The sequence below is a fragment of the Balaenoptera acutorostrata genome, chromosome 9 (genome assembly GCF_949987535.1).
Source record: "Balaenoptera acutorostrata chromosome 9, mBalAcu1.1, whole genome shotgun sequence".
In the NCBI taxonomy this organism is placed as follows: domain Eukaryota; kingdom Metazoa; phylum Chordata; class Mammalia; order Artiodactyla; family Balaenopteridae; genus Balaenoptera; species Balaenoptera acutorostrata.
In genome coordinates this window covers 72,786,979-72,814,219 of record NC_080072.1, presented here as the reverse complement: position 1 = coordinate 72,814,219, position 27,241 = coordinate 72,786,979, and the positions used below count along the sequence as shown (strand labels likewise).

The 27,241-nt window shown below is 39.1% G+C and overlaps 1 protein-coding gene across 1 annotated transcript in view; it reads right to left on the bottom strand.

Moving 5' to 3' along the window:
• LOC130708881 (uncharacterized protein C11orf97 homolog) overlaps positions 1–23,033 on the bottom strand; it is a 31,537-nt gene extending 8,504 nt beyond the window's left edge. The window contains exons 1-3 of the mRNA XM_057553276.1: positions 22,892–23,033; positions 18,074–18,178; positions 10,231–10,356 (exon numbers count right to left, since the gene is read on the bottom strand). Coding sequence (XP_057409259.1) covers positions 10,231–10,356; positions 18,074–18,178; positions 22,892–23,033 — 373 coding nt within the window. The remainder of the gene's footprint in view (positions 1–10,230; positions 10,357–18,073; positions 18,179–22,891) is intronic.
• Between the last annotated feature and the right edge of the window lie 4,208 nt (positions 23,034–27,241).

Below are 27,241 nucleotides of genomic sequence, written 5' to 3'. Positions count from 1 at the left end.
TACGGAAAAGCCCACGCACAGCAACAAAGACCCAGCACAGCCAAAAATAAAAACAAAGAAATTAAAAAAAACAAAAAACCACATTCGTCCAATGGTTTCACCCATTGATGAGCAGAGTCAGTTAATGCTTTGGGGATTATAAAATGGTAGTTTCACTAATCTATCATTCTTTCCACATTTATTAACTGAAATTCTGTAAAGAGGACTTCCCTTAATCTACTAGGGCTATTTGGTACCTAAATTACCAAATTGTTCAGAAAAGGTAAGATAATAGATAATTCTTTCTTTTCAGTCGCTGCCTTTGTAAGTAAGAATTAATGCCTTTGCAATTTCGATTAGTGTTTAGTGAAGCTGGGTTTTGTCTTTGTTGTTGCTGTTTGCCTTATGCTCTCTCATTTAAAAAATACACTTATGAACTCATGGCTTTTTATATATTCAGTGAGTGCCAAATTTTTTATGCTAAAATTTCCCCATCTTTGGCCAGAGGATTACTTCACGGTGGCTCCTAAGTCCTTTGGATATGACCTATTAATTTTGGAAACTTCCCTGTTTTCTGTACAAGATGCTCCAAATTCATCCTGGAGATTTCCTGCCTCAGATCTGGAATCAGACATTCCTCCAAGGAGCCATGGCTTCTTTTTTAATCTAAGTGTTCTTAAAACTCAACTTTATTGAGGTACTAGGGGTTAGGATTTCCATATAAGAATTGTGGGGAGACATAATTCAACCTATATTCAACATGGGGAATTTTTTAAAATGTTATGAACAGTATGAATTGTTTAATTTACCAGGTTTTCCTTTCAATATTGGCTACCAGAATCAAACTTGATAAACTTTAAATTAGAATTTAAATGAAAGAATATAGTGAAGTAAAGATCAGGATCAGGGGAAAAAGACATAGCTTAATGATCCAGGCACACTTACAATAGAAGGACCAAAAATCTCATTGTTAAACAATCTGAAGCCGTAAATCTGTTTTGAAACTCCCCAGAGTATAAAGAAATAAAGGGTTGATGGGGAAGGAAGAAAGTAAGGCAGACAGGCAGTCAGAAAGAAAAGAATAAAGGAAGGAAGGAAAGATGAGAAGGAAGGGAGGAAAATGAGAGGGAGCAAGAGAGGGGTGGAGAAGAGAGAGAGAAACAGAGACAGAGACAGAGACAGAGAAAGAGAGATTAGGAGCTAATCCAAATCTACATTGTTGGGACACAACTAAATCTTAGGCCCAATGACGCTGCACCCTACCCCCATGTCCCTGGATAATTAGTTTGGGTATATTTTTCTTTTTCATTTTCTCTTTACCTATTGTCATATTATTTCTTAGGAAATAGGTAATACTATTAAATCAGAATATAGAAAGCCTAATTCGAGTTTCAACACAATCCCAGCTGCAGGGGAAATCCTAACCTCTTTGCTTTTTAGCATTCTGAGAAGCAGTCCTTTCTTTCCCAAGATAATTTTCCTATGTTATGTTTTGCTTTGTTTTGTTTTGAAGATATACGTAAAGAACACAAAACTTAAGCGCACAGCTCAATGCTTTTTACATGCAGCACACACATACTCTTACTTGTGTAACAACTACCCAGATAAAGATATAAAACACAACAGGATCCTTCATGCTTGTTTCTAGTCAATAGTTCCCAAAGGAAACCACGATTTTGCATAGTTAAATTTATCATTTTTATTGTTTCTGACTTTCATATCATACTTAGAAAATCATACTTCTCCACCCCAATATTTTCTTTAAAATCTGCCCATATTGTCTTCTGTTACTTTTTATTGTTTTATTTTATTTATTTTTAAATTGAAGTATAGTTGATTTACAATGTTTCAGTTGTACAGCAAAGTGATTCAGTTATACAGATATGTGTATATATATGTATATATATATATTAATATATATTTATATATATATACATTTATGTATTCTTTTTCAGGTTCTTCAGAAGCTGCTATTTTGACTTCTGTCTCTCTAGGTTAGTTTTACCTGTTTTTCCAAATCTATACATGGATTCCTCCAGTATGTTCTCTTTGTGTCTGGCTTCTTTTTGTCATCATAATGACTGTGAGAGTCATTGGTCTCATATGGTTTATTCTTTTTTGTTTTCTTGTATCTTTCCACTGTATAAATATATTACAATTTATCTAGTTTCCTGTTGATAGACATTTGGGTTGTTTCCATTTTTAGGCTATTTTGAATAAAGCCATCATAAACATTTTTTTACTGTCCTTTTAGGTGGCATCATCTATTGTACAGGCACCATAAAAAAATATGGGTTTGTATTTAAGAGATATCATTACCATTTACCATCAAAAGGGCATCTAAATAGTAAGAAAACAAGACTAAAAGTAACTGAGACATGGCAAGAAATAAAATATATAAAATTACCTTGGTGCGGTCAGGGAAGATTATTTCATAGCATTTATTGTGTTTGTCTCATATATACAGCACATATTTACTATATAAAAATTTTTTTAATATAGAAAATATAAAGAAGATGATAAAGAAAATATTGCTCCTCCCCCAACTCCATCCCCAGATAACCACTGTTTGTATTTGGGTATTTAACGAATATCCAGTATAATATAGTTTATATATATATGGTTTATATATTGTGATACTATTTGTAGTCATCTCTCCTCCTTTAACATCAGCTTTGTCCCATGTCTTTAAATGCACTTTGAAAACATGACTTTAATAGTTTTATCATATGATCAAGAAAAAGGATCTGTAGTTACTGATGGTACAGGTGCTGGATGGACCACACCAGGTACAGGGAAAACCATGAGTCAAAAGCCCTGTCTATGCACACAGTTTTAATCAGCATTTAGTCGCTTACTTACTTAAAAAAAATTTTTTTAGTTTTACCGTAGTAAGAATACTTTACATGAGAACTATCCTCTGAACAGATTTTTAAGTGTACAATACAGTCTTGTTATCTAGAGGCACAGTGATGTATAGCAGATCTCTAGAACTTATTCACCTTCCACAATTGAAATTTTATAGCCGTTGATTAGCAAACCCCCCATTCTCTCTCACCCTGGCCCCTGGCAGCCACCATTCTATTCTTTGCTTCTGTGAGTTTGACTAGTTTAGATTCCTCGTGTAAGTAGAATCATGCAGTATTTATTCTTCTGTGACTGGCTGATTTCACTTAGCATAAAGTCCTCCAGGTCCATCCCTGTTAATTTCCAATCTCCTGTCGTGTGTGTGTGTGTGTGTGTGTGTGTGCACGCACGTGCGCGTGTGTGTGCTGTGTAGGCAGGAGTGTGACTCTGGCTGAAAAATTCTGGGAACTAAGGGGATTTGGGCTCTTGAAATGGACAATGTTGACTCCCAACTTGATCACCCTATTTCATCCAAACTCCTTCTAGCTTATTCCATCTAGAGTGTAAACGTGCAGATTTCTATCAGGATTAGGGAGTCATCTTGGCTATGAGGAAAATATAAAGCATTTCCTGTTTGTTGTATCAGTGGGAGGAGGTAGAAATATTTCTTAAAATGCCAAGTTTAGAAAAATCAGATGCAACATGAAGGTAAGTAAATTGTGGTACTGTCATATCAGGACATACTATATAGACTGTAAAATCATGATTTAGACAAACATATATGATATAGGAAAATGGTCATAATGTCTGACTAAGTGAAAAAATGCAGGCTATAAAATAGGTGTAATGTGATAGTATTTTTATTTAAAAAAAATCCTCATTGTATGATTTCTATCTCTATAAATATTTTGGTTGTAAACAAAGGATATCTTAATAAGACAAACCAGAGGATACATTTCTTTAAAAGTAAGACTAAAACATTGTCTTTTCCAAAAAATTTTGTCCCATTGAAAGTGGGGGTCTGGCTGCTCGCAGGTCTAAAGCCAGTAAAGAGGCAAATGGGTGGAAAGGAAAGTTTGCTGTATTTCGGAGGCCAGCAGCCTGGGGGGAAGGGCGGACTCCTGTCCAAAGGCCAACTCCCCCCCACAGACAATCAGTGGGCAAGAGCTTTCATAGGTGAGGGGAGGGAGCTACATGCAGAAACAGCACAGTCAGCTCTGACAGTCATCTTGAAACTGGTCATGCAGTTGTTTGATCATCGTCATCTTGATTGTTTTAAGTACAGTTAACCTTCAGTTCCAGGGTCGGTTTGTCCCCATTTCTTTGAGGCCAGTTCTCGGAACTGTGGCAGCTTATGTCATGGCTACTGTCTGGTCATCAGGTAGTTAACTTCTTCCACCTGGTGAGGGTTTCAGTATCTATAAAACAGCTCAAAAGTTATGGTTCAGAATATTATCTATAGCCCTTGCGAAGGAACTAGATGTTCCTTTGACTTTGCTTAATGACTACACTATTATTATTTAGTCTTGTTGGACTGTTTTCCTTTTTTTTCTGCATTTTCTCACTTCTCAGATTAAACTTATTCTTTGGCTAAAGTTTTTCCACAGACAAAAGGCAGGCTGAGGACATGGGGCTCAAGGACCAAAGGGTCCTGCTCTGTTTCACCATCTCATGCAACTAAAGAGTGTTCCCAATCAATTTGGCTTTTTTTTTTTACTTCTAATCTTTTAGTCTGTGTGGCTCACAGATACTTTTGCCATGACTATTTGGCCAAATTAGGAAGTGGGGTGCAAGCCCTATGACACAAGTGACCCAGCAACCCATGGCAACTGTCCCTGGCCTGAACCCAGGAAGTTCAAAGATTCCAGAGCCAGGAGCACATAAAATGAAGGAGGAAAGTGAGCAAGTTGCAAACATCTTTAGAAAAAAAGCATTTTTATTTTTTTTCTGACCTCAGAAAGAATGCTTCTGTCGTATTTCATCAATAATGAAAATAGCCATTGGTTTAAGATTGCTATAGATTTTTATCACTTTAAAGAAGTGTCCTTGTGACCCTGGCTTTCAAAAAGTTTTCATTTAAAGATGCTTTTTAAATTAAAAGAAACCAAACAGATGCATCCTATTATGTAGCAATTTAAAAAATCATCCTCTACGTTATTCATTATTATAAATAATCGTGGGATGAAAAACCCTGTACATGAAGCCAGTTTGGAAGATGTGCAGTGGGGCAATAAAGAACAGGACTTAACCCCAAAAGGACCAGGGCCCCAAAGTGGAGAAAGGAGAGAAGCCCTAGCAAGGAAACCGTGCCATGAAATCCGTCCTGCAGTGGGGAGGGTGCAGTGTGTGTTATCGGTTGACCAGGAATAGAGAGGCTGACGCAGAGGCCCCAGCCCGAGTGGCAAGGCTAAGAATAAACTGGGGGGAGCTTGTGTATTGGGCAGAAGTAGAGTGGAAATGAGGGAGGAAATCCTTGAGCACGTGTTTGTAAAGTAACCCTGAAAGCCCAAGTGCAAACAGGACATCATTTCTAATGGGTGAATAAAAGTCAATACTCCCCAGCCACTGCTCCTTTTGTGTGTCATCCTAATATACATGCAGAAAGGTTGATGGTAAGAATTTGGGGGAGGTTAAGAGTTTAGATTCGTAAGCATAGTAAATGCTTTACCCCATTTTCAGGTAGTTTGGGGTGTTGTATTTCTTGACTAATTGAAGATGTAATCTCTCCCATTTTAGCCACTGGCTCACAACACTGTCTTTTAAGTAGCCGATGATTAGAGAGTTCCATTAGCATGGTGATGGCTGGAAGTGGCTTACATGTAGGATCTCTTAGTGTGTATTAACTAAATGGAAATGTCTGTATTAAATCTGGGAAAGTTTGGATTTTGACTCAAGAGATTATTGACTGTTTCACAGTGTAAATATTTTTAAGTAGGGAAGAGACATACCCAGTCAACAAATCTTTGTTGAGCTGACTTGATTTATTTCATTCATCTGAGAAATAAACTTGAGAACCATGAACTGGAGGAAGTTTTAAGATGAGCTTAAGTGAAGAAGGAGAATGAAACGTGTATAACCAGAATACTAGGAAAAAGAACTTTTTAAGTGGGTGAGGGGGTGTAAGTAAATCACAGCAGTTATGTATAAAATGAAAAATCTGAAAAATCCAAAGGTCCAAAACATAGAGTAATAAATGCAAAAAAAAAATAGTACAAACATATAAAGATTTTTAATATAATTATTCATTTATATCTTAATGAGTGGGAAATTATATGTTGTGTTATATATACCATACAATGTGATTTCAAATATTTCCTATGCATATAAAGTAAAACATGCATAGGAAAAAAGAATAAAAATATATCAGTATGTTATCAGTGGCTTTTTCTGGGAATTGAATTACAGATGGGTTTTTTTCCTTTATTTTTTTTTATTTTCCAATTTTTCTACACAGTACATATGTTACTTTTGACAACTGGGGGGAAAGGAAGGTTAAGGTTTTTTTCTCCTTTTTAACTAACCTCTTTTTAGCCCAGCAGTATTACAGAATTTGTAAAATGCCCCCCTCCCTTTAAAATCTCTTCATAAATTTCCTGGCTCCTTACTATTTAGTGACAAATTCTAGAGAAAGGATGAGCTCTACCAAGGCTAGCATTAAAATGGTTGTCTCTGAGTCAGAGACTTTTCGTCTCTGCCATTCATTTACTAACCTTTACCTATACCTGTAATTTTTTTTTAATGGATGACCACAATTATATTACAGTGAAATGTTAACATTTATAATGTTTTCCTTGAAGTAGACTCAATAAACATGCCTTTGTTTTATCATATTTGGCATACTTAATAAAATAAGCTGAAATAGAAGGCCAGTGTATCCCAACTGTGATAACTAAAAATAAATATATTTTCCTCCATTGCTTTCAGGTGCTTAGCAAAACTTTACCAATCGTCTTTCATTGCTTTGGATTAATTTATAGATAGGAACTAATATCAATAATAGGAATTACAGGCTAATATACATTTTTTTAAACACATCTAAACCGTGAAACAAGCCTGGGTTTCTTCCGTTTTTTCAGACATCAGGAGAAAGAGGTTTCTTCTCAATGGAAAAATTGTTCATCTTATCCTAGAGTAAAGCAATAAGTGAACAAATAAGTAAGTTTTTACTTTGGGGAAATGCTCTTTAATTCCAACCCCGTTTTAATCTAAAATTGATTTAATTTTCTTAACAGTGCTTCATTTGGTAGAGCAGAATGTAAAAGCCCTACCCATGTGATTCAAGTAACTGGAGAAACCTCGGTCTTCTAGACCCTCATTACTCAGAGTATAGTGTCTGAACATCAGCACCAGCAGGGAGCTGGTTAGAAATGCAAAATCTCATCCCACCCCAGATCGACTGTATCAGAAACTGCTTTTTGATAAGATACCTATGTGATTTGTAGGCACATTAAAGCCTGAGAAGTGCTGGGCTGGACAACTTTAATATTATGATTTTATTGTTGTTGTTACATGCCACAGAATAAGAAGAAAACGATCAAGGTAAATGACTCAGTCTTGTTAGTATAATGAAAGCAGGAGATGCTTCATAGTCTCTAACCAAAAACTGTTTTAGGATTTAGAACTACAATTAGATGATCATGATTCTAAATTTAAATTTTAAAGGACGTGTATTAAATGTTGGAGGAGTTACAACTACAGTGATCGTGTTGTTCATGAGAAAAAGGAAAAGAAGCACAAATGAATAGGAAAAAGATGGCAGTGAGGATTGCCCAAATTATCTACCTAAAGTACACTTTATAGGAGAGGTTTCTGGAAATATTGTATTCCAAGGAAAACCTCTCTTTGAAAGCATCAGCGTGTATAGAAGATATGCACAACTATTCATGACTCATACACTAAAGTCAATGGGTTCCCTTGCTTTTCCTTCTATTGTTTACATTGTTTAATTTAGTACTTCAAAGAGGGAAAACCATATACTTTTGTGGAGGGGGAGACGTGTAGGGTAGCAGCAAGAAGGTTCTGAACATACAGGAGGCATTCAACACGTATGTATTTCCTGTTTCATCATTCGCGCGGTCATTCTTGTGACTGATAGCGATTGAGCACCTACCGTGCCAGGTACCGTGCTAAGTGCCAGACAAACAGTGGTGAGTGAGAGAGACATGGGTCCCGCCTTCATTGGGTTTCTGACAGTGTCTGAGTTAATACTGACCCATTTTTGAGAGTTATCTGTGGGTTTTGTTCATCTGTGATATTTCTGTCTTGCATCTAACTTTTCTAATTGATAATGAGAAATATCTAATTCTCAGTTATCAGTTATCAGCTAATTCTTATGGATTCATCAGTTGTGATTTGTAGAGCAGATAGTAGCAGTTTATATGGCAAAATGCAGCTGGTAACTTACAGAGATGAAGCTAAAACATACAACAATGTCAGTTACATACTATAACATGACCACTGTAAGGGCTTGATGTAGGCTGGAGATAGAGGGCTGGGGGCCACTAGGAAGGTAGTGTGGATGAGTATCAATGAGCGGGAGCTGTGAATAAGTTTCTCCTAAACTGTATGGATGAAAGTAATGTAATTATGGTCAAAATCAAACATATATTTTTTATTATATGCCTCCAATTGATAAATCGGGTAATCTGTTGCACTTCTATGTCTTCAAATGAAGGTAATTTGTTCTTCAAACCAGTCTTATAATATGGCATTTAGAAAATCATCTTTAAACTAAATTGCTTTGTGAGTTTTCTTGGAATGATGGATTTGCCCACTAGAGTTGGGACCTGAAAAATTGGGTGGAAAGCTGAAATAAATAGCCCCCACTGGGCAAGTGTCCCAGACTTGGGTGCAACAACCATTACTTCAGGTCACTCACATCTCTGTGGATTTTGCATGTAGTTGACTCCCAGGTTCCTAACCCTGCATTCCCATGGCCCTGGCATTTGTACCTCTTTAACCACTACTATTCCACCCTTGTTTTCTGATGAGCGAATTCTCTGCCATGATGGCCCAAAGCTTGAAGCATAGTCTTGGAGTCAGATGGAAACAGGTTTGTAGTTCTGGCCTCACTACCCCCTAGACATAGTACCTTGGGTAATGTAATGTCTCCAAGCCTCAGTTTTCTTACGTGAAAAATGAAGATTGAATCCCTCATCTCATGTGACCCTGTGGATTACATAACTATAAAAGACTGCCACGCCTGGCACATGATAAATGGTGGCTACTACTACTTTATTATTATTAGACCCAGGTCTCTATTACTGGTTCCTTTTTGCTACATGAATCCCCTTAAGTAATAAGTTTGTTTATTTTTTCACCTTGTGTTGCAGTCTTTAGTGGCTGTATTTTCCTCCTATTGAATCCATATTCTGGAGGCTTCCTCCCTGGGGACGCCCCTCCTTTGTGGCACTTGGGCTGAGCCCTCACCCCATTCCAGATTCACCAGACAGCCCAGTTCCTGTGCATCGTTGGCTCACAGAGTTGGTGGTGCCTCGTGACTTCTACTCACTAGCTGAGTGACTTGGGTAAATTATTCAAACCTTTCTGTGCCTCAGTTTCCTCATCTGTGAAATGAACTGTACTTGTTTCATGTGATTGTTGTAAAGATTTAGTAGATAATTATATATGAAGAATCTAGAATATGAAGTGCTGTATAGCATTTGCCAGTATGACTCATATCTTGGTTAAGAGGACCCAAGCTTGGCACTTACACACTTCTTTCCTCTCAGCACAGGGTTCCCTCCCAATTGTAGAGCTGTTTTCAGGACTTACAGACCCAATTGTATGTCTGTACACTATCTGGACACTGCTTGTGCTTCCATGTCAGAACCCCTGCCTTCTCCACATCCTGCCACAAATATCACTGGCAGACGCTGGCTGGGGCAGTGAGGAATGAGTAACAGTTCTTTCCCCAAACATAATGTCTGTGAGGAAGAGTCTACTGGGGCCAGCCTGGTGGCCTCCTACCTAAAATAGGGTAAAACTAATGGAACCTAGCAAAGCAGTTGCCTTATTCTTCCTGAATTCCCTCTTCTCCCTTTCCTCATTTCCACTAGTAAACGCAGATCTTCTGTCTAGAAGAAAGGAGAGTGCAAGATTCCTCCCCACTGAGCCTGTGTGCTGGAAGGTCTTCCGTGGATAAAAAGGAAAGGAAAGAGTCAGGAGTATAACTCAAGAGTGTGAACTTCTATTGTATCCATGGGGTAAATTGGTTACTTAAACTATTACTATTTAAGTTCCACAATAAGGCAATGTAGCTAAACTGCAAGTAACCTGAGAGAAGCAAGTCAAAAGAAGATTGGATTTTGACTGGGAGCTGTAAATAAAGCATACACCACTGGTTTATAAACAGCTCAGTATCTTCCATACTTGGGGTGGAAGTCAAGGGTATCCAGGTCTTACTTTGTAGCCCTCCGTGCCTCGAATAGTACTTGGCTTGTGGCAGTAAACTGTTTCTGCTCGGCAGTCCTGGCTTCAAGCCTCCCACAGGGAGATTCCTTTTAATGCTCCAAATCCCTTCCAGGGCCACTGTCAATATTTTCAAAAGCAAGATAATGATTATTAGCTTCTTCTCTTTTCAGCACAAAACGTTCCTAAAGTATTTACTTGGTGATTATTTTCTTTAGCCATTTGGGTGGAGGTTTATTTGGTTTGATTATCAAACCACCCAAGGTCTTTAGCCTTTGTTTAATCTGTAATTCTAGTTCATTCACTGAATTATTCCCTATGCAATTAAACCTCTACAGTGTTATGAATTTAACCTGCCCCTAAAGAAATAGATGAAAAGTCAATTAAGAAATACAAATAGCAAGACACAGAGAAATCAGGAATAAATAATCATTAATATATGGGCTTCATCAGGCAATCTTGTCTGATTCTGCTTTAACTCCTAGAAGCACAAGTATTTCCAAAGATAACATAACCCAAAATTACCAGAGTAATTCATTCAATAGATCCAACAATCTTCTAAACTAGTTGTTGTTTAATCTCCCCCTTGAAAGAAATAGTAAACTCACTGGAAAACATCATAACAAAATATTTGTAATGTGATGTCTATGCATTGTGCAAGGCAAATTATAGTCCTAAATCCTGATACCACCAATAAGTATTGGTTTAGTAATGATTTGCACTGGGCTTTTCTCCATATCCTAAAATCACATGTTTAGATTCTGGGAATCAGTTAACAAGCATTTAGTGAAAATCTACTGTGTAGAAAACTGTGACCCAAGTCAAACAAAGAAGTGAATTCAGGTAAATGCCGTAAGCTGTTTTTCCCATTTCTGAAGCTGCAAATGTCAATGCCCAGTAGTCTCCACAGATCCAAGGCTGCCCACTGGCATACCCACTGACATGATCTCTCCCTAAAGGAGTCTGTACCATGCAATGAGTAGGGGCACAGCCTTTGAGTTCAGAGGAGATCTGGGTTTCAATCTCTGCTCTACCACCTACCAATTCTATGACTTCGGGCAAGTTCTTTAATCTACGATGTCTCAGTTCCTTCATGGGGATGACAATAATATCTACCTTGAAGGATTATTATAGTATTTGGATGAAATGGACATAAGTGCTTTGTACTCAATAAATAGTAGCTTTTTTTTTTTCTTTTTCTTTTTACAGGGACAATGATTTTCCTGTACAAGCATGGACTCAGATTCTATTTCCAGAGGCACAGTCACTGACCTGACCCACCAGGCTGAATGTCAGTCCTTTCCCCTCCTTCCCGGCTCCTGAATGGAGTGGCTGGAGCTATCTGTCAAGATTCGTTTCCTCCCTCTTCTTCAAAGACCTTCAAGGAAGACTCCACAATCTCCTTCTGCCAAGACCTTACAAAGTTCAAGCTGTTCCTTATACCTAACCCAAATCTTCCCTTACTCATCAAGCCAGTTTCCTTTCCTGACCCGTCTAGAGATAGAAAAGGGTAACAGACTCTCAGACGTAGGAGTCCGCAAACATTTATTCAATAACCCCCGTGACACCCTGTGAGAAACCAAGAAAATAGATTTAGATTTGTTCCACATTGTGGGAAGGTCTGGTAAATGGAAAACGGTTAAAAATCCAGAGGTAGAACTCTGTAGAAAACCCACATCAAATTAGATAGAAGAATTGTACTAGTCTAATCTAGGTGGCTCTTTCAGATGCAATCACATTTATGGCTTAATAGAGAAAATACCTGAAATGTAAATGCATATGCCTAGAAATGCATGGAAAAAAACCGCTCAAAGCAAAATGTTGTTATACGTAAGTGTTTACTGTACTTGGGGATAGAGGGTGCTGGGAAAAATAGCATGACTTTGATTTGATAGGATATTGGCATGAAGACATTACGGAAAGTGATATATTCAACTGGAGGAAAAGAGGACCAAAAAGAAGTGTGAATATCCTTTGAAGCAGCGGCTTCTTTAAAGGGAAATTCAACTCTCTCAGCTCTGGGCAAATGTTTTCCAGGAGGAGGAAGGAAGACAAAGGGGGGTTGTGCAGAACAATGGGGCCAGAGAGACCTCAATGTTGGCAGCTTAACCTGAAAAGGAAAAGGGCAGCAGGCATAAGAGAGACGCTAAGAGAAAGGAATCAAATCCTTTCTTGAAGTTCGGAATCTTAGAGATTCTTCTTCTCTCTCCTCTTCTCATGCCCCCAAACCTCTTCTACTCAAAAACCTTTTTAGGTGTGTTTTTATCCTGAATTTTAAAGTTACAAAACCAAGTCTTTACGCTGAAAATTTTAGCGTAAAATTTTAGATGCCAATGGGATCTGACCTGGTCTATCAGAAGGTCGCCTTTTAAAAATATTTTTGTTTCCCCAGCTGTCTCAGGACTGTGAATAAGGAACCCTGGAGCTTTAAAAGCCAGTTGAGAAACATATTGTCTATTCTTCCTTTGTGTAAACATGTTCAGAGGAAGAAAATTTTAAGTAATTTAAATTTATATTTGGTGACTTCTAAGCTCCGTAATTATTATTATTTTTTTGTAATTATCTTGACATGCCTTTGGTGTCTAGTAAGTTCCTTGTATATTATAGGTACAAAAACATTTTTGTTGAATGAATTAATGAATAGCAAAAATATCCACACTTGCTGGGTAATATTTCACATTTCTTAAATTTGTACTAAACATAATAAACAAACCAGACTCAACATTAAGTTTGCATGCATTCAGGCACATGTAGACACAAATGAATGCATCTGACAGTACACTCTTGAAATTCATTGGGAAAGGAAATGTATAAGAGAACACTAGTGAGCTTCATGAATCAAATTTTTCATGACTACCATAAACTCTGCAGGTTTTAGCCAGAAAAATACAAAAGCCCTTGCAGTTTGAAAACATTAAAGTAGTACATTAATGTATTTCCACATGGTCCTCTATAGAAAATTTTCAAAATGTAGAAATAGCTTTAAAATAAATGGCAAAATGAATGCAATAGTCCCATAATGCATGTCTCATAAACCTACCTCTTCTTTTTAAAAAAGTTGTAAGGAGGGGGAAGTCTTCAGGGAACCACTAAGAATATATGAATTGTGATGTTAGCTAAATTCTTACTTATCCAGAAGGTTCCATAGGTTGCCCAAATTCCATTTACACCTGACAGCAGATCTGATCAGAAAATTGCATTTCTTCTTTTCATCATTTCAGGATGATGAGACCCTGTAGATCCAGGTCCCTGTGCTTGGGGCAGGAATGTGTAAAGCCTCTGAAACCTCTTCTACCTCAAGTTTGAACTTAAACCTGGAGAAGATTGTGACAACTTTGTTGTTACTGAAGAGAATACTATTTGCTACCAGTACAGTTTCAAGTCTTTTTTCCTCTAAGAAAACATAATCTTATATTTTAAAGTATATCCCAATGGCTAAGAGCAAAGACATCAGCTTCTGATGAGCCTACATTCAAGTATCAGTTATTCCACTGTGTGACAATAGGCAAGTCATTGTACCTCCCCCAAGCCTCAGCTTCCAGAGCTGCAAAATGGGAATAATAATGATAGGGACAGAGTACAGGGACAAAGTAGGTGATTAAATAGTTAATCCCACGATGGGATCATAAGTAAAGAAAAAAGTATGGGAGACCCCTATAAGTTAATGATCACTCAAGAAAGCAGGCTTGCTTAACAAAAAAACCACGCACCAGAAGCATGAGACATGTCCCAAAACAATAAAACAATGGTGGAATGAGACCCACATCCTGTCCAGTGAGGCCAGTAAGTTAATGATTCCTAGGACATGCTTCTCTGCTCACACTAAAAACAAAAATACGAGGAAAAGGTGACATTAAACTGAAACCTGAGATGATTTACCATATTTTAGTATATGTAACCGCCTTTTCGCTTATTTCCATTGCTCCGTGATAGTCCCAGTTTGACCATGTAGGGACAAGAATACTCCTGCCCAATGTGGAGGAGAAACTGATGATGGAAGCTTGATGTCTACCCTCCCCACTTTTCCTTTGATTATAAAACTGCAGCCCACTAAGTTCTTGGCGTGCCACCCTCTTGCCCACCCACTTGTAAATCTCACAAGTGTCCTATACTAACAAACTCTTTGCTTACCTGTCACTCTGTCTCTCACTGAATTCTTTCTGCACGGAGACAGAAGCTCTACCAAGCTCTACGCTCTACTAAGTCCCAAAACGCATTCTGCAGTTTCAATAAGAGCATAGGGTTGTTGCAAAGATTAAGAGAGGTAATTTGTAAAAACTTTCATGTCCAGGAGACACACTGTGAATGATGGCCAATATAATAAATAAATAAATAAAATTATGAATGATTACCACCATCATCATCATCATCATCATTAGAGAGCCTCCCTTCACCCACCTACCCCTCCCCTTCTCACTGAACCCATATAGCTCTACATCAGGAACCTAGAAGGACTCAAAAACCCAGAGAAGGGAAGGCTTAGAGGCTTGGTAGTCCATTTTTCTTGTTGTCACTGATGCCATTCCCCAGACCCAAGTATGGGGTGCACAGTAATAATCACCTGGGACATGTTGGCCACTGCAAGGTCTTCACAGCTCTTATTAACTGTTGTCATACACGAACCACAAGAACAGGTGGGATAGCTCAATCACCTGAGGGTCCCTCACTGAACGGCTTTTTCCTGAGTCCCTTCTTGCTATCCAAATAACAGTATTCTAAAATAAATGTAATGTTCACTCTGTTAAACATCCTTAAAACCTAACTTCTGGATCTTTTGACCTTTAGTTGATTTTGTGCAACCCAAAGAGAAGAAACTTTTGACCTTTTACCAATTTCATTCAACCAAAGGAGAAGAAAAAAGGACAGAAATAACTTAAGTCCACTGCTTTGGGGTACTTCCATTATTGTCATCATTAGCTCAATCGGAAGTAAAACATGCTCTCTTTTAAGTTGCTTAACTTCAGAACAAATGCCCCTCAATAGATGGTACGATTGAAACCAGGAGATTGAATTTGACCTTCAAGAAAAAGGTCATTTGCAATCTGGAAAAGAACAATTTCCCTGCACTCATGGAAGCAAAAGCCTATTTGGGATGGGTAAAGAAATGAAGACAATGAATGGGTCAAGCATACTTACTCCTAACATCTGGGAATAGCTACGATATAAGTCATACAAGCCGCTCAGAATTTTATGCAGAATTATGGGTGTACGTGACAAGGTGTGTTTTCCAGCAAGAGAAGCCATAGCTTTCTTCTGATATTTAAAGGAGTGTGTCACTGAAAACCTCCTTCTGGAAGGTCCAGTGGCTCACCTGAGCTGCCAGCCCTCTGTGCTACGCTGGAAGAGTGTGGCATTCTCCCTGGGTGCTAGTTTCCTATTCTGGCCAAGGATGTGGGGCTCCCAGCCATTAAAAAAAAGAAGAAGAAAAGGAAAAGAAAAAATATAGTAGGTTTTTGTTTTTCATCAATAGAGCCCTTTAAGACTTAACCTTACAGAATCAATCCTCAGCTTTGAAAGATTTTTCTAAGCTAAAATAGCACCTTCGTGCGTCCTCTGGTGGATGTTATTAAAAATGCAGCCCCCCCATGCAGCCCAAGCATTTTCCATTTTATATGAAAAATATTTGAAAACACTGCCTAGAAAAATGACTTTTTATAAACCGAATGATTTTTCCTAATCATTTAGACTGTCTCATAATCAAATGTATCCATTAAGAATAATACAACATTGGGCTTCCCTGGTGGCGCAGTGGTTGAGAATCTGCCTGCCAACGCAGGGGACACGGGTTCGAGCCATGGTCTGGGAAGATCCCACATGCCATGGAGCAACTAGGCCCGTGAGCCACAACTACTGAGCCTGCGCGTCTGGAGCCTGTGCTCCGCAATGAGAGGCCGCAATGAGAGGCCCGCACACCGCGATGAAGAGTGGCCCCCACTTGCCGCAACTGGAGAAAGCCCTCGCACAGAAACGAAGACCCAACACAGCCATAAATAAATAAATTAAAAAAAAAAAAAAAAGAATAATACAACATCCAACTAGTGTATAAATCAGCTTTTATATAATCACTGAAAACAATGAAGGTGACACAAAATATAATAGTATGGACTTAACAATTTTTTTAAATCACCAGGGAAGTAGTATATGTAGATTGGGGTTCAGAGAAGTAATTTAGTAGGTCATTTTGCATCCATCCATAGAGTTCAAACTCTAAGACTTTAAACTTTCCTTCAAGACACTATATGAACAAAATGAGCCATTTTGTTGGTCTCTCTTTCCATAAGAATGGGTGACACAAGAAGCCTTAAAAGATGTTTCTATACTGGGTTTAAAACATAAAGTGGGAAAACATTTTAAAAAAAAGATTTATTATAAAGCTATAGTAACAAAGACAATGTGGCACTGGTATTGAGATCAATAAATAGATGAAGAGGACCGAATAAAGAGTGAAGAAATACGAAAAAAAAAAAAGTGTGAAAAAACACCATGGAGTCTGAAAAGATGTACCTCTGGGCCTGCAGCATCTTCTCTTAGGAATCCTTAGTGAATTTGGGTCCCACCAGACTGTTGTTCAACAATCCTCCTCAGAAAATGTCAACTTCTCTGAGTATAGGAGTCATGCCTTACAGTTCTTTCATATCTTCAAGCAACTGCTGGTACCCAAGAGGGTTGCAATAAAAACCTGATGGTTTGAAAAGCATGAAATATGCACCTAGCAATCATTGAGAAGGAACTATGAAAATGAGGAGATCCAGCAGTTTCAAAATAACATCTATGAGGGATTCTTGAGAGCATATCTTTTTTCAAATGAAGCATCAGTGCAAGCTCTCAATGCCCAGGCCATGTAACTCATATACCATGTGTATGTGGGATAAAATCCTTGGCTGCTTTGACCGATTTAAATGACTTAGATTCTTCTGGGTCAGTGACTTGCAAAGTGGGGTCCCTGGACCAGCATCATCAATGTCAGCTGGAAACCTGGTAGAAATGCAAATTCTTGGACCCCACCCCAGACCTTTTTTTTTTTTCTTTTTAAAAATTTATTTATTTATTTATTTATTTATTTATGGCTGCATTGGGTCTTTGCTGCTGTGCACAGACTTTTCTCTAGTTGCGGCGAGCAGGGGCTACTGTTCATTGTGGTGCACAGACTTCTCATTGCGGTGGCTTCTCTTGTTAAGAAGCACGAGCTCGAGGTGCACGGGCTTCAGTAGTTGTGGCACGAGGGCTCAGTAGTTGTGGCTCACGGGCTCTAGAGCGCAGGCTCAGTAGTTGTGGCGCACGGGCTTAGTTGCTCCGCGGCATGTGGGATCTTCCCAGACCAGAGCTCAAACCCATGTCCTCTGCATTGGCAGGCAGATTCTTAACCACTGTGCCACCAGGGAAGTCCCACCAAAGACGTTCTGAGCCAGTTACTCAGAAGTAACTGATGGATGAGGCCCAGTTATTTGCTTTTAACAGGTAATTCCCAGGTAATTCTGATGCAGTCTAAACTTTGAGAACCACTGTTATTGCTCATACTTATATTGATAAAGATAGAATATGTTATTGTGCTTTTCAGGCACTTGGAAAAAAATTCTACCTATCATTAAGTAGAAATAACTCCACCAAAAATGTGGGACAGCAATGTAGATTCTGATACCTAGCTCATTTATTTTTTCTAAATACAACAGTTTATTTGGAATAGGCAAAATAATTATAAAATTAGCCAAGAATTTCCCAGGGACCCATTTTTCTTTTAATAGTCATGGTTTTGCAATAAATAAAATAATCGCTCTGCCATCAGACAGACAATTTTATATCCATTTTGCAAATATACCTCATTTGTTACTGAGATTACCTGCAGGTGGATGTTTAATGTGGCATTCATCTCTCTTAATATAAAGTTCTTCTTCCAATACTTCCTTAATTCTCTTATGTGGCTCACAATATAAAAATTTCTTCCCTAAAAAGACATTAACAAAACTGGTTACTTATCATAAATTCTGCCCAACCTTCTAGCCACTACTTACATGAATAACTACTTTTTAAAGAGACAAATCCTTCCATACAAACAGCAGACGACTCACCCTGCAGACTCTATTTTGGAAAGATCTCTTCCATTGTAACTTTTAGTTTTGGGGGGAACTTTACATTTGGGGGTTAAGTTTCAGATACCTCTTTTAGGTGTTATGAAGTAATATATGAAGTTTTCTTCATTAGCTTGAAGAAAACTTTCATTTATTCAACAAATTCTTATTAAAGACATACTCTGTGCCAGGCATTTGGGGCAGAGGACACAGCAATGAATAAGAAAGATGTATGCTTGGAGCCTACAATCCAGATACATAATACAGAAGAGTCTAGCAGTATTTCATTATCTTTTTTAAAAAATAAATTTATTATTTATTTATTTATATTGGGTCTTCGTTGCTGTGCACAGGCTTCTCATTGCGGTGGCTTCTCTTGTTGCGGAGCACAGGCTCTAGGCACGCCGGCTTCAGTAGTTGTGGCGCGCGGGCTTAGTTGCTCCACGGCATGTGGGATCTTCCCGGACCAAGGATCAAACCCGTGTTCCCTGCATTGGCAGGCAGACTCTCAACCACTGTGCCACCAGGGAAGTCCCTCATCATCTTTTAAAGAATAAACCTGAATTGTAGTAGTGAGCCACTAATGGACATAGGACTTTTTCCTGTCCTCTAAACCTGCCCCCACAAGACAACACTGCTATAGTTGAGGATGGAATATTTGTTCTAAGTACTTTAGCTACATTTCTTCTGCTCACCCCAGGGAGCGCTGTGTCATTTGAGCCCTTCCATCTCTCTAATCTCTCCTGTCAGCTTCTCTCTCTTGCTCTCTGAGCTCCAGCCACATGGCCCTTCTGTCCATCCCCACATGGAAGCCTTTGAACATTCTATTTTCTCTGCCTGAACTGCCTTTCTCCTAATTTTTTTTTTCCCTGGGTAACTTCTACCTGAATTTCAGGTCTATGCTGGAATGTCAGTTCTTTAAGGAAACTTTCCTTGGCTCCACATTCTTGAAATGTCCCTGGTTACTTTTTCTCATAGTACTCTCCTCTTTTCTTTCATTTGATTTATTGCAATGTGTGTGCAGCCTCATTTACTGTATATACAATTATTTGTGTAACTATTAGTTTACCATATGTCTCCCTTACCAGGCCATAAATACCATAAGAGCAGGGATGTTGTCTGTTCGGTTCATTAGAGTCCTAGAACAGAGTTTGACATCATAATAGATGCTCAACAAATGTGTGTTCAAGTGGAACTAAGCATTGTTCAATTAGTGAAAGATTCTTCTATATGCATGTCTGCGCACTCAGCCTTGTGAACATCAGGGAACCAGTAGCTCTAGTCTTAGTGCCCAAAAGCTCAATCCAAGGAGCCATGGAAAACCTAACTAACCAACACAAAGCTATGGCAGGTGTCATCTTTTCCTGACTAACTGATAGGGAAGACAAGTAAATAAATTTGACTTGTGTGCAGACTGACCCTAATGGGGCAAAAGACCTGCTGCATACGGCTGTGGGTCTGGTTCATTCCTGGTCATGAGACCCAAACACACCCTCAGACATGAACAAGGCAGAGTTGGATACTCTCTGAATCTTGTTTCCCCCAAATTAGGAGTCATATGAATGAGAGATGAATGAGGGTCAGAATTACTCTAGCTTAACTTTGGTTTAAACTTTTTTGGTTAAATCATGATCTTCAGGCAGAAAAAGGGTGTAAGAAATGTGGCCAAGAAAGAAGAAAAGCCTGTAATAGTTCAGAAGAGAGGAAGAGATCACTTGCTCTAAGTTCAAGTCTCTTGACAAATTTCAGCCCTTCTGTTAAGAGAATTTACAAAGGAAATCACCAAAGGTTTTGAGGAACTATGAAAAATGAGATAGTAGTAAAGAGCTAGCATAGACAAATATTCCCAGCTCCAAGAAAGACAGAAAGAAAGAAAGAAAGAAAGCAAACAAGCTGGCTAATAACAATTGCTACAGTTTATTGAATGCTACTGTGCCCTAGGCATCTTACATATATTATCTCTCTTCCTGACAACCTATGGGCAGGTATAATTATTCCTATTTTATAGACGAAAAAGTAACTTCCAGAAGTCATAAAAACTAAAAGTCGTGCCTGCCTACCTCTCTCGAATCAAGTTACTAAACTAGACCGACCAGGGAGATGCTGTAGCTACAGTGCAGTGTGTGCATTTCAGCAAGGCACTTGATAAAGCGCATTTCTCTTTGGCAGAGAGCGCCCACGCCAAAGATGCTGACTGACAGATCAGGGGCTTCTAGAGACTCTACTTGGAACTGTTGGGGTCACCATTTAATTTGTTGATTTGAATATAGGAACTTTCAGCAAACTCACCAAATGTGAGAATGGCACAAACCTGGTGAACGGTTTATGTGCTGAATGGCAAACTCAGGACTCAAAGGGCCTTCTACACCCAGAATGAAGTGCTAAAATTCATAGGACGGGATGGTTGGGGATACATATAACGACCTGTATTTAGGACCAAACAAAGGAATTGCATAAGCATAGGACAGAAAAGGCCTGGGTCAAATGTTTTCAATTGGACGGGGGGGGGGAAAGAGAAACTAAGGATGTCATAGACTGCGTTTGTTATGTGTGTTAATAATATAATGTGTCTGTCAAAACAGCTCATGTAATTTTAGATCCACTTAATAGAAGTATAATTTTCAGAGCAAGGGAGGTTATAGCCCCACCACACTACACTACACTAACCTGATTGTACTGGATTCAGTGATTTAATAAAATGGAGAATACTGGGATAGTTCAGCCAGCGTGGTGAAAGCACTACAAATTATTTTAAAGGTAACACTGAAAAAAGAAAAAAAGAAAGGTAACACTGAGTCTATGAAAGATTTGGTGGGTGCTCAAATAGCCGCCACTATATAATTCAAAAATGTTTCAGTGGGGAAGCACCACATTTTATCTGTGTATATTTGGGAACAGATGTGTGATTAGGGAGTAGAAGCTGTACAGAGACTGGGGACCTTTCCAAAAAATAGAGATTGAAGACCTTTCAAAAAAAAAATTTGAAAATTGAATGGGTACTTTGTGCAGGTGTAAATATTCTGTCTCTACTTCAGCTGAGGCCAGGAGCTCAGGAAGGCTGAGGCAGGAACTCTTCATATGCCCCCCACCCTGACTTTGTGAGCTCCTGAAAGTCTGGACACCTGCCTTAATTCATTACTCATTTCCCAGCAACCAGCCCAATGCCTGACATGCAAAAAGGACTCAATAGTTGTCAAATTGATGAGTGAATGGTTAATTCCACCTTTTACTCCTACAGTCACAGGGAATACAGAACCTTTAAATTATAGCATCTTTAACAGGAAAATTCCCAGATAGATAGAATTTTAAGTCGGAGTAAGGAATTACTTAAGTGTACTGAATACTTATATATACTGAATTTAGTTGCTGTAAATAAGGTCTCTGCATGCTGTTGACAGTAACAGGAATGAGGTATCATAGTCAGGCACATTGTGGCTGATGCTGAGGGAAGAGGTCCTTTCACCAGGCGGCAGCAGTTCTGTGGCTCCTCGGGGGGTCTCCGTCTCCCAAGAGGAGGGTGCGTGGTCCCTCGAGGAGCGGAAGCTGAGCCGCTTCAGCCCAACCCTCGCTCCTCTGTTGTCCTGGCGCAGAGGAAGCCACGCTGCTCTAGAGAGGCAATCAGGGAGGCGCTGCAAAAGGGCTGGGAACGCTTGCCTTCCTCTTCGGCCTATTATTTTCATCTTCATCATTCCTTACCACCTACTGAAGACCTGTGGGGCACAAAGGGCTGTGAAATATCTGTACATTTATGGAACAGTATGGAAGAGCACTTCGACCTAGCGCGGACTCAACCATGTTGGCTGTGACTGTGAACCAGAACTGCTTCTAGTTATTTGAATGTTGTTTGTGTGTTCGGCAGGGCAGGGAGGAAACAACAGCAGTGTGTTAAAATGTGGTCCATGATTGTGAGATTCTAAAAGGATCAGGTAATCATAATTTATGAACTGATAATCCAAGAGATGGGGGTTTAAGTGTTTGAAGGATTTCTCCAGCACTGAGTGACGGTAGGCAAGTCACTTCCTTTCCTCTAGTGTAGACCTCAGTTTCCTGGCCTGTAAAATGAAGGAATTGACAAAAATGATCTGCATATTTCCATGTGTGTATATCATTTATGTATTTAAAAAATAAATTTCATAGTTTTATTATGTGTAAAATTTAAATTTATATATTACATTTTACACATTTTTATAATTTAAACATATTTTTAAATATATTTAAAACTTATATATTATATTTTACACATTTTTATAATTAAGATATATTTTATAATTTAATATTTTTAATATCATATGTATGTATATATACACACAATTTTTTTCAATACCTTCCAGGCCAATGCCACTACCAATTAAGTTGGAGGCTACCTGGACTCAGGTAGCCTTTTATGAAGGAGGGCTTGCGGAAATGGACCAGATGCCTTCGGCCACAAAACCATCACCCCTGCCTCTGCCAAAACAGCAGCTTCGCCCCCTCCCTACAAAACCTTTGCGGCTTCAGCTAGTCTTACTCCGGTTTCCCCCAGTTCATCTTTCACCACTTCTCCTCGTCCACGTCCCTCCCGCGGGGTCCGAGGCTGAAAGGGAACTCACACTGCTTCCGGGACTCTTGGGGGCCGCGGCCTCCGGTCTCCCCGCGCGCCCCGCACCCCAGGCCTGCGGGCGGCCGAGACTGCTCGCCGTCGCGGCCCGCCTCGGGCCTCGCCACCGCGGTCACCGCCTCCTCCCCCCTCATGCCGCGGGGGTCTTCTTCGCGGCGCGCGGCCAGCTGGCCTTCTCTGCTCCGCCGCAAGCTGCTGGGGAACGCGAGGCGTCTCCGGTTGCCATGCTGACTGTGGGTCCTCCCTGCCCCGAGCCGCTCCCAGCGGGAGTCTGTAGGTGTCCCGCGCGCCCAGGAAGGCGCTGGAGTTGGGGAGCTGCAATTACTTACCGACCAAAGCAAAGGACTTTCTTTCCAATAATCTCTCATTTGTTTGTGACACCAGTTTGGCGAGAGAGGGTTCACTATTCCCTGGTAGGGAAACTGAGATTCAGAAAAGCTAAGGATATTGTCTGAGGTTACACAACTAGAAGTGGCACAGCCGGAATCTGAATTCAGAAAAGTTTGGCCCCAAAGGCTAAAGAATAAATCACCACCTGGAACAAGTAGGGGCGGGAGGAGGGACTGGGCAGTGAGTTCAAGGAAAGGTCTCTGGTTTCACGCAGTGCTTTGCTTGTCGTGTCCCGCTCCCTGCTACACACACATGATCAAATAAATCAATGTTGAGGATTCCCAACTTTCGGATTGTAAGTTGTTGTTGTTGTTGTTATTATTAATAAACAACTCTTGTAGTGTCCAAGCACTTTTGTATTCACAATCTATTTGAATCCATATAAAAACTAAATTTTACAGATGAAGAAATCAAACTCAGAAAAGTTTAATTTGAATAGCAAATGGGAAAATCTAGAGTTTTATTTGGAGGAAGAAGTTGCTTTTGTTTTGTTTTTGCAGTCATTTAAAAATATGTTGTGGTGTTAATTTTATGAAAGCTAAACGTGCAGAATTAAATGCTTCTACAAGGTTTGTAGCCAAATACAGGGGACCCCATCTGCCTCCGTTTTACCTCCATTTTACTCCACTTTTCACCTCTTCTGGATGATAAGTTAGCATTTACAACCATATAACCAACTGCTTATTTTGCTGAACTTTAGATTTTTTAGTTTCAGGTATCATGTCTTGATTTCCTGCTATGGGAGAGTGAAGATTTAGCTCTCTTCCATGCTTCCCACCTCACATGTACTTAACTGCACCTTCAAACTCCCACTGTAGATAAATTGAAATTTTGCCTAGAGGGTTTTCATTTACTATGGCTATGTAAACTCTAGTCGCAGCTGAGTTTATCCACTGCACAATATCCTAGGCTCACTTTTTCTTTCTGTACAACTTTTTAATTACCTGGAGTTGATAGTTGCCTTGCTCTTTTTTTTTTTTTTTTTTGCTTCTTTTTCCTTTTTTTTATTGACATATAGTTAATTTACAATGTTGTGATAGTTTCAGGTGCACAGCAAGGTGATTCGGTTATATATATATATATATATTCTTTTTCAGATTCTTTTCCATTATAGATAATTGCAAGATACTGAGTATAGTTCCCTATGCTACACAGTAGGTCTTTGTTGTTTATCTGTTTTACATATAGTAGTGTGTATCTGTTAATCCCAAACTCCTAATTTATCTCCCCCCCATCCCCTTTGGTAATCAAAAGTTTGTTTTCTATGTCTGTGAGTCTGTTTCTGTTTTGTGAATAAGTTCATTTGTGTCATTCTTTTAGATTCCACATACAAGTGATATCATATGGTATTTGTCTTTCTCTTTCTGACTTCACTTAATATGAGACTCTCTAGGTGCCTTGCTCTTTAATTTGCTTGATTTTTATTTTTAATTTATATTTGGCAAGTCTAAGGCCACTCAACATTTTTCTTTTTTTTTTAATATATATATATATTTTTAATTAATTTATTTATTTTTGGCTGTGTTGGGTCTTCGTTTCTGTGCGAGGGCTTTCTCAGGTTGTGGCAAGCGGGGGCCACTCTTCATCGCGGTGCGCGGGCCTCTCACCATCGCGGCCTCTCTTGTTGCGGAGCACAGGCTCCAGACGCGCAGGCTCAGTGGTTGTGGCTCACGGGCCTAGTTGCTCCGCAGCATTTGGGATCTTCCCAGACCAGGGCTCGAACCTGTGTCCCCTGCATTGGCAGGCAGATTCTCAACCACTGCGCCACCAGGGAAACCCCAATTTGCTTGAATTTTAATGTCTTTATCACTAATTAATTCCTAAACTCTCCTTGTGTAAATCTCTTAATATGTTCAAACACATGAGGAATTCTATCAATTTCATCCTTTTGAAAAAGTCCCTTCCAGAGAGACCTCTGATCTGCCCCAGTCTGCACTGGTCGCTCTCCAGACCTGTGGTTGCACAGCTGTTGTATAAGGATCTCCCTTCACCATCATGCCTCTCTCTTGCCTTGAATCCCTGATTTGTAGAGTCCATATTCTTCTCTTTCTTGGTTTCCTTACTTATTTGGTGGAGCATATCTCCAGGAGCTTTTTCAGAAATTGTGTATGGGAGATAAAATGTCCAAGTTTTTACAGGTTTAAAAGTATCTTTATTTTATTCTCTACTAAAGTGAGGGTCTAGCTGGATAAAGAACTCTAATTTGGATATAATTTTTCTTCAGAATTTTAAAGTCATTGCACCATTGTCTTTTGGCATCTACTGCTGCCACAGAGAATTCTACTGCCATTCTATTCCTGACCTCTTGGATAGGACCTGTTCTTTCTTTCTAGAAACATGGAGGATCTTGTCTTTGTCTTCAATGTTCTGAAATTTCATGATGATACCCCTTGATGTGGGTAAATTTTCAACCATTTTGCTGGGCACTCAGCAGATCATTTCAATCTAGAAACTCATGTCCTTCATTTTAGAGACTTTTTCTTGAATTGTTTTATTGTAATGTCTATTTTTTTCTCTGTTCCCTCTGGAACTCCTGTCATTTATATATTAGATCTCCTGATTTGTCCTCTAATTTTCTGACTTTTTTTCTATTTTATATCTCTGTATTTTTGCACTATTTTCTGGAGATTTCCTCAACAGTACTTTCAATGCATTTTATTTTTCACTTCTGCCATCAAGTTTCTAATTTCTCAGAACTCTCTTTTTTGTATAACACTTTGGCCTTATGCCATGGATGCAATATCTTATCTGTCTAAGGATATTAATGATACACTCATTTCCAATGGTACTTTCTTCTTGTATAATTGTTGCTTCCCCCAAGTTACCTGTTCTAGTTTGTTTTGTTCTCTTAGTAGCTTTCCTCTACCTTCAGGTGATCTTTGACTGTCTTGCCCTATCTAGTAGTGGACATATGATTCTGTGCATACAGGTGGGCTTATCAACTGGGGGTTTTACTGACGGGTGATCTGTCTCGGCTGTTCAGTTGCGGAAGCCCTCATGTTGGTATTTTAAGGTCTTATCTCGTGAACTGCTCTGATTCTCCATGGAGTGACTCCTCCGGTCTCCCTGCTGGAGGGAATCAGTCTGGTACCAGCACCCTGGGAAGTGAGGGGGAGAAGAGAACTGAAGGCTTAATATGTAGAATGTAAGTATTCATGAAATTCCCATTTCAGTATGGTGGTCCTGCCTTCAACTGTGCTTTGTACCTTCCATCCAGAGAGCCTGTTTGACTTCCTTCAGTGAATTACCTCCAATCTTCTGCTGGTGTGGACGGTGGCGGGGGGGGGGGGGGTCAACCATCTAGCTGCTAGGTATGGGGGATCTGGAGGTCTAACTGCTTTATTTTTATTGTGATAAAATGTACATAACATAAAATTTACTCTTTTAACCATTTTTAAGTATACAATTCAGTGGCATTAAGTACATTCATAGTGTTGTACAGTCATCACCACTATCCATTTCCAGAATTTTTTCATTATCCCAAACAGAAATTGTACCCATTAAACAATAATTCTCAATTTCCCCCTCTCCCTGCCCTCTGGTAACCTCTGTTCTATCTTCTGTCTCTGCGAATTTGACTACTTTAGGTACTTCATATAAGTGGAATCATACAAACTTTTCCTTTTGTGTCTGGGTTATTTCATTTAGCATAATGTTTTTAAAGTTCATCCATGTTGTAGCATGAATCAGAATTGCATTCCTTTTTTAAGATTGAATAATATTCCATTGTATGTACATACAACATTGTGTATATCTGTTCATCTGTTGATGGACATTTGGGTTGTTTCCACCTTTAGGCAGTTGCAAGTAATGCTGCAATGAACACTGGTGTACAAGTATCAGTTTTGAGTTCCTGCTTTCAGTTCTTTTGAGTATATACCTAGAAATGGAATTACTGGATCATATGGTAGTTCTGTGTTTAATTTTGTGAGGAACCATTAAACTTTTTCAA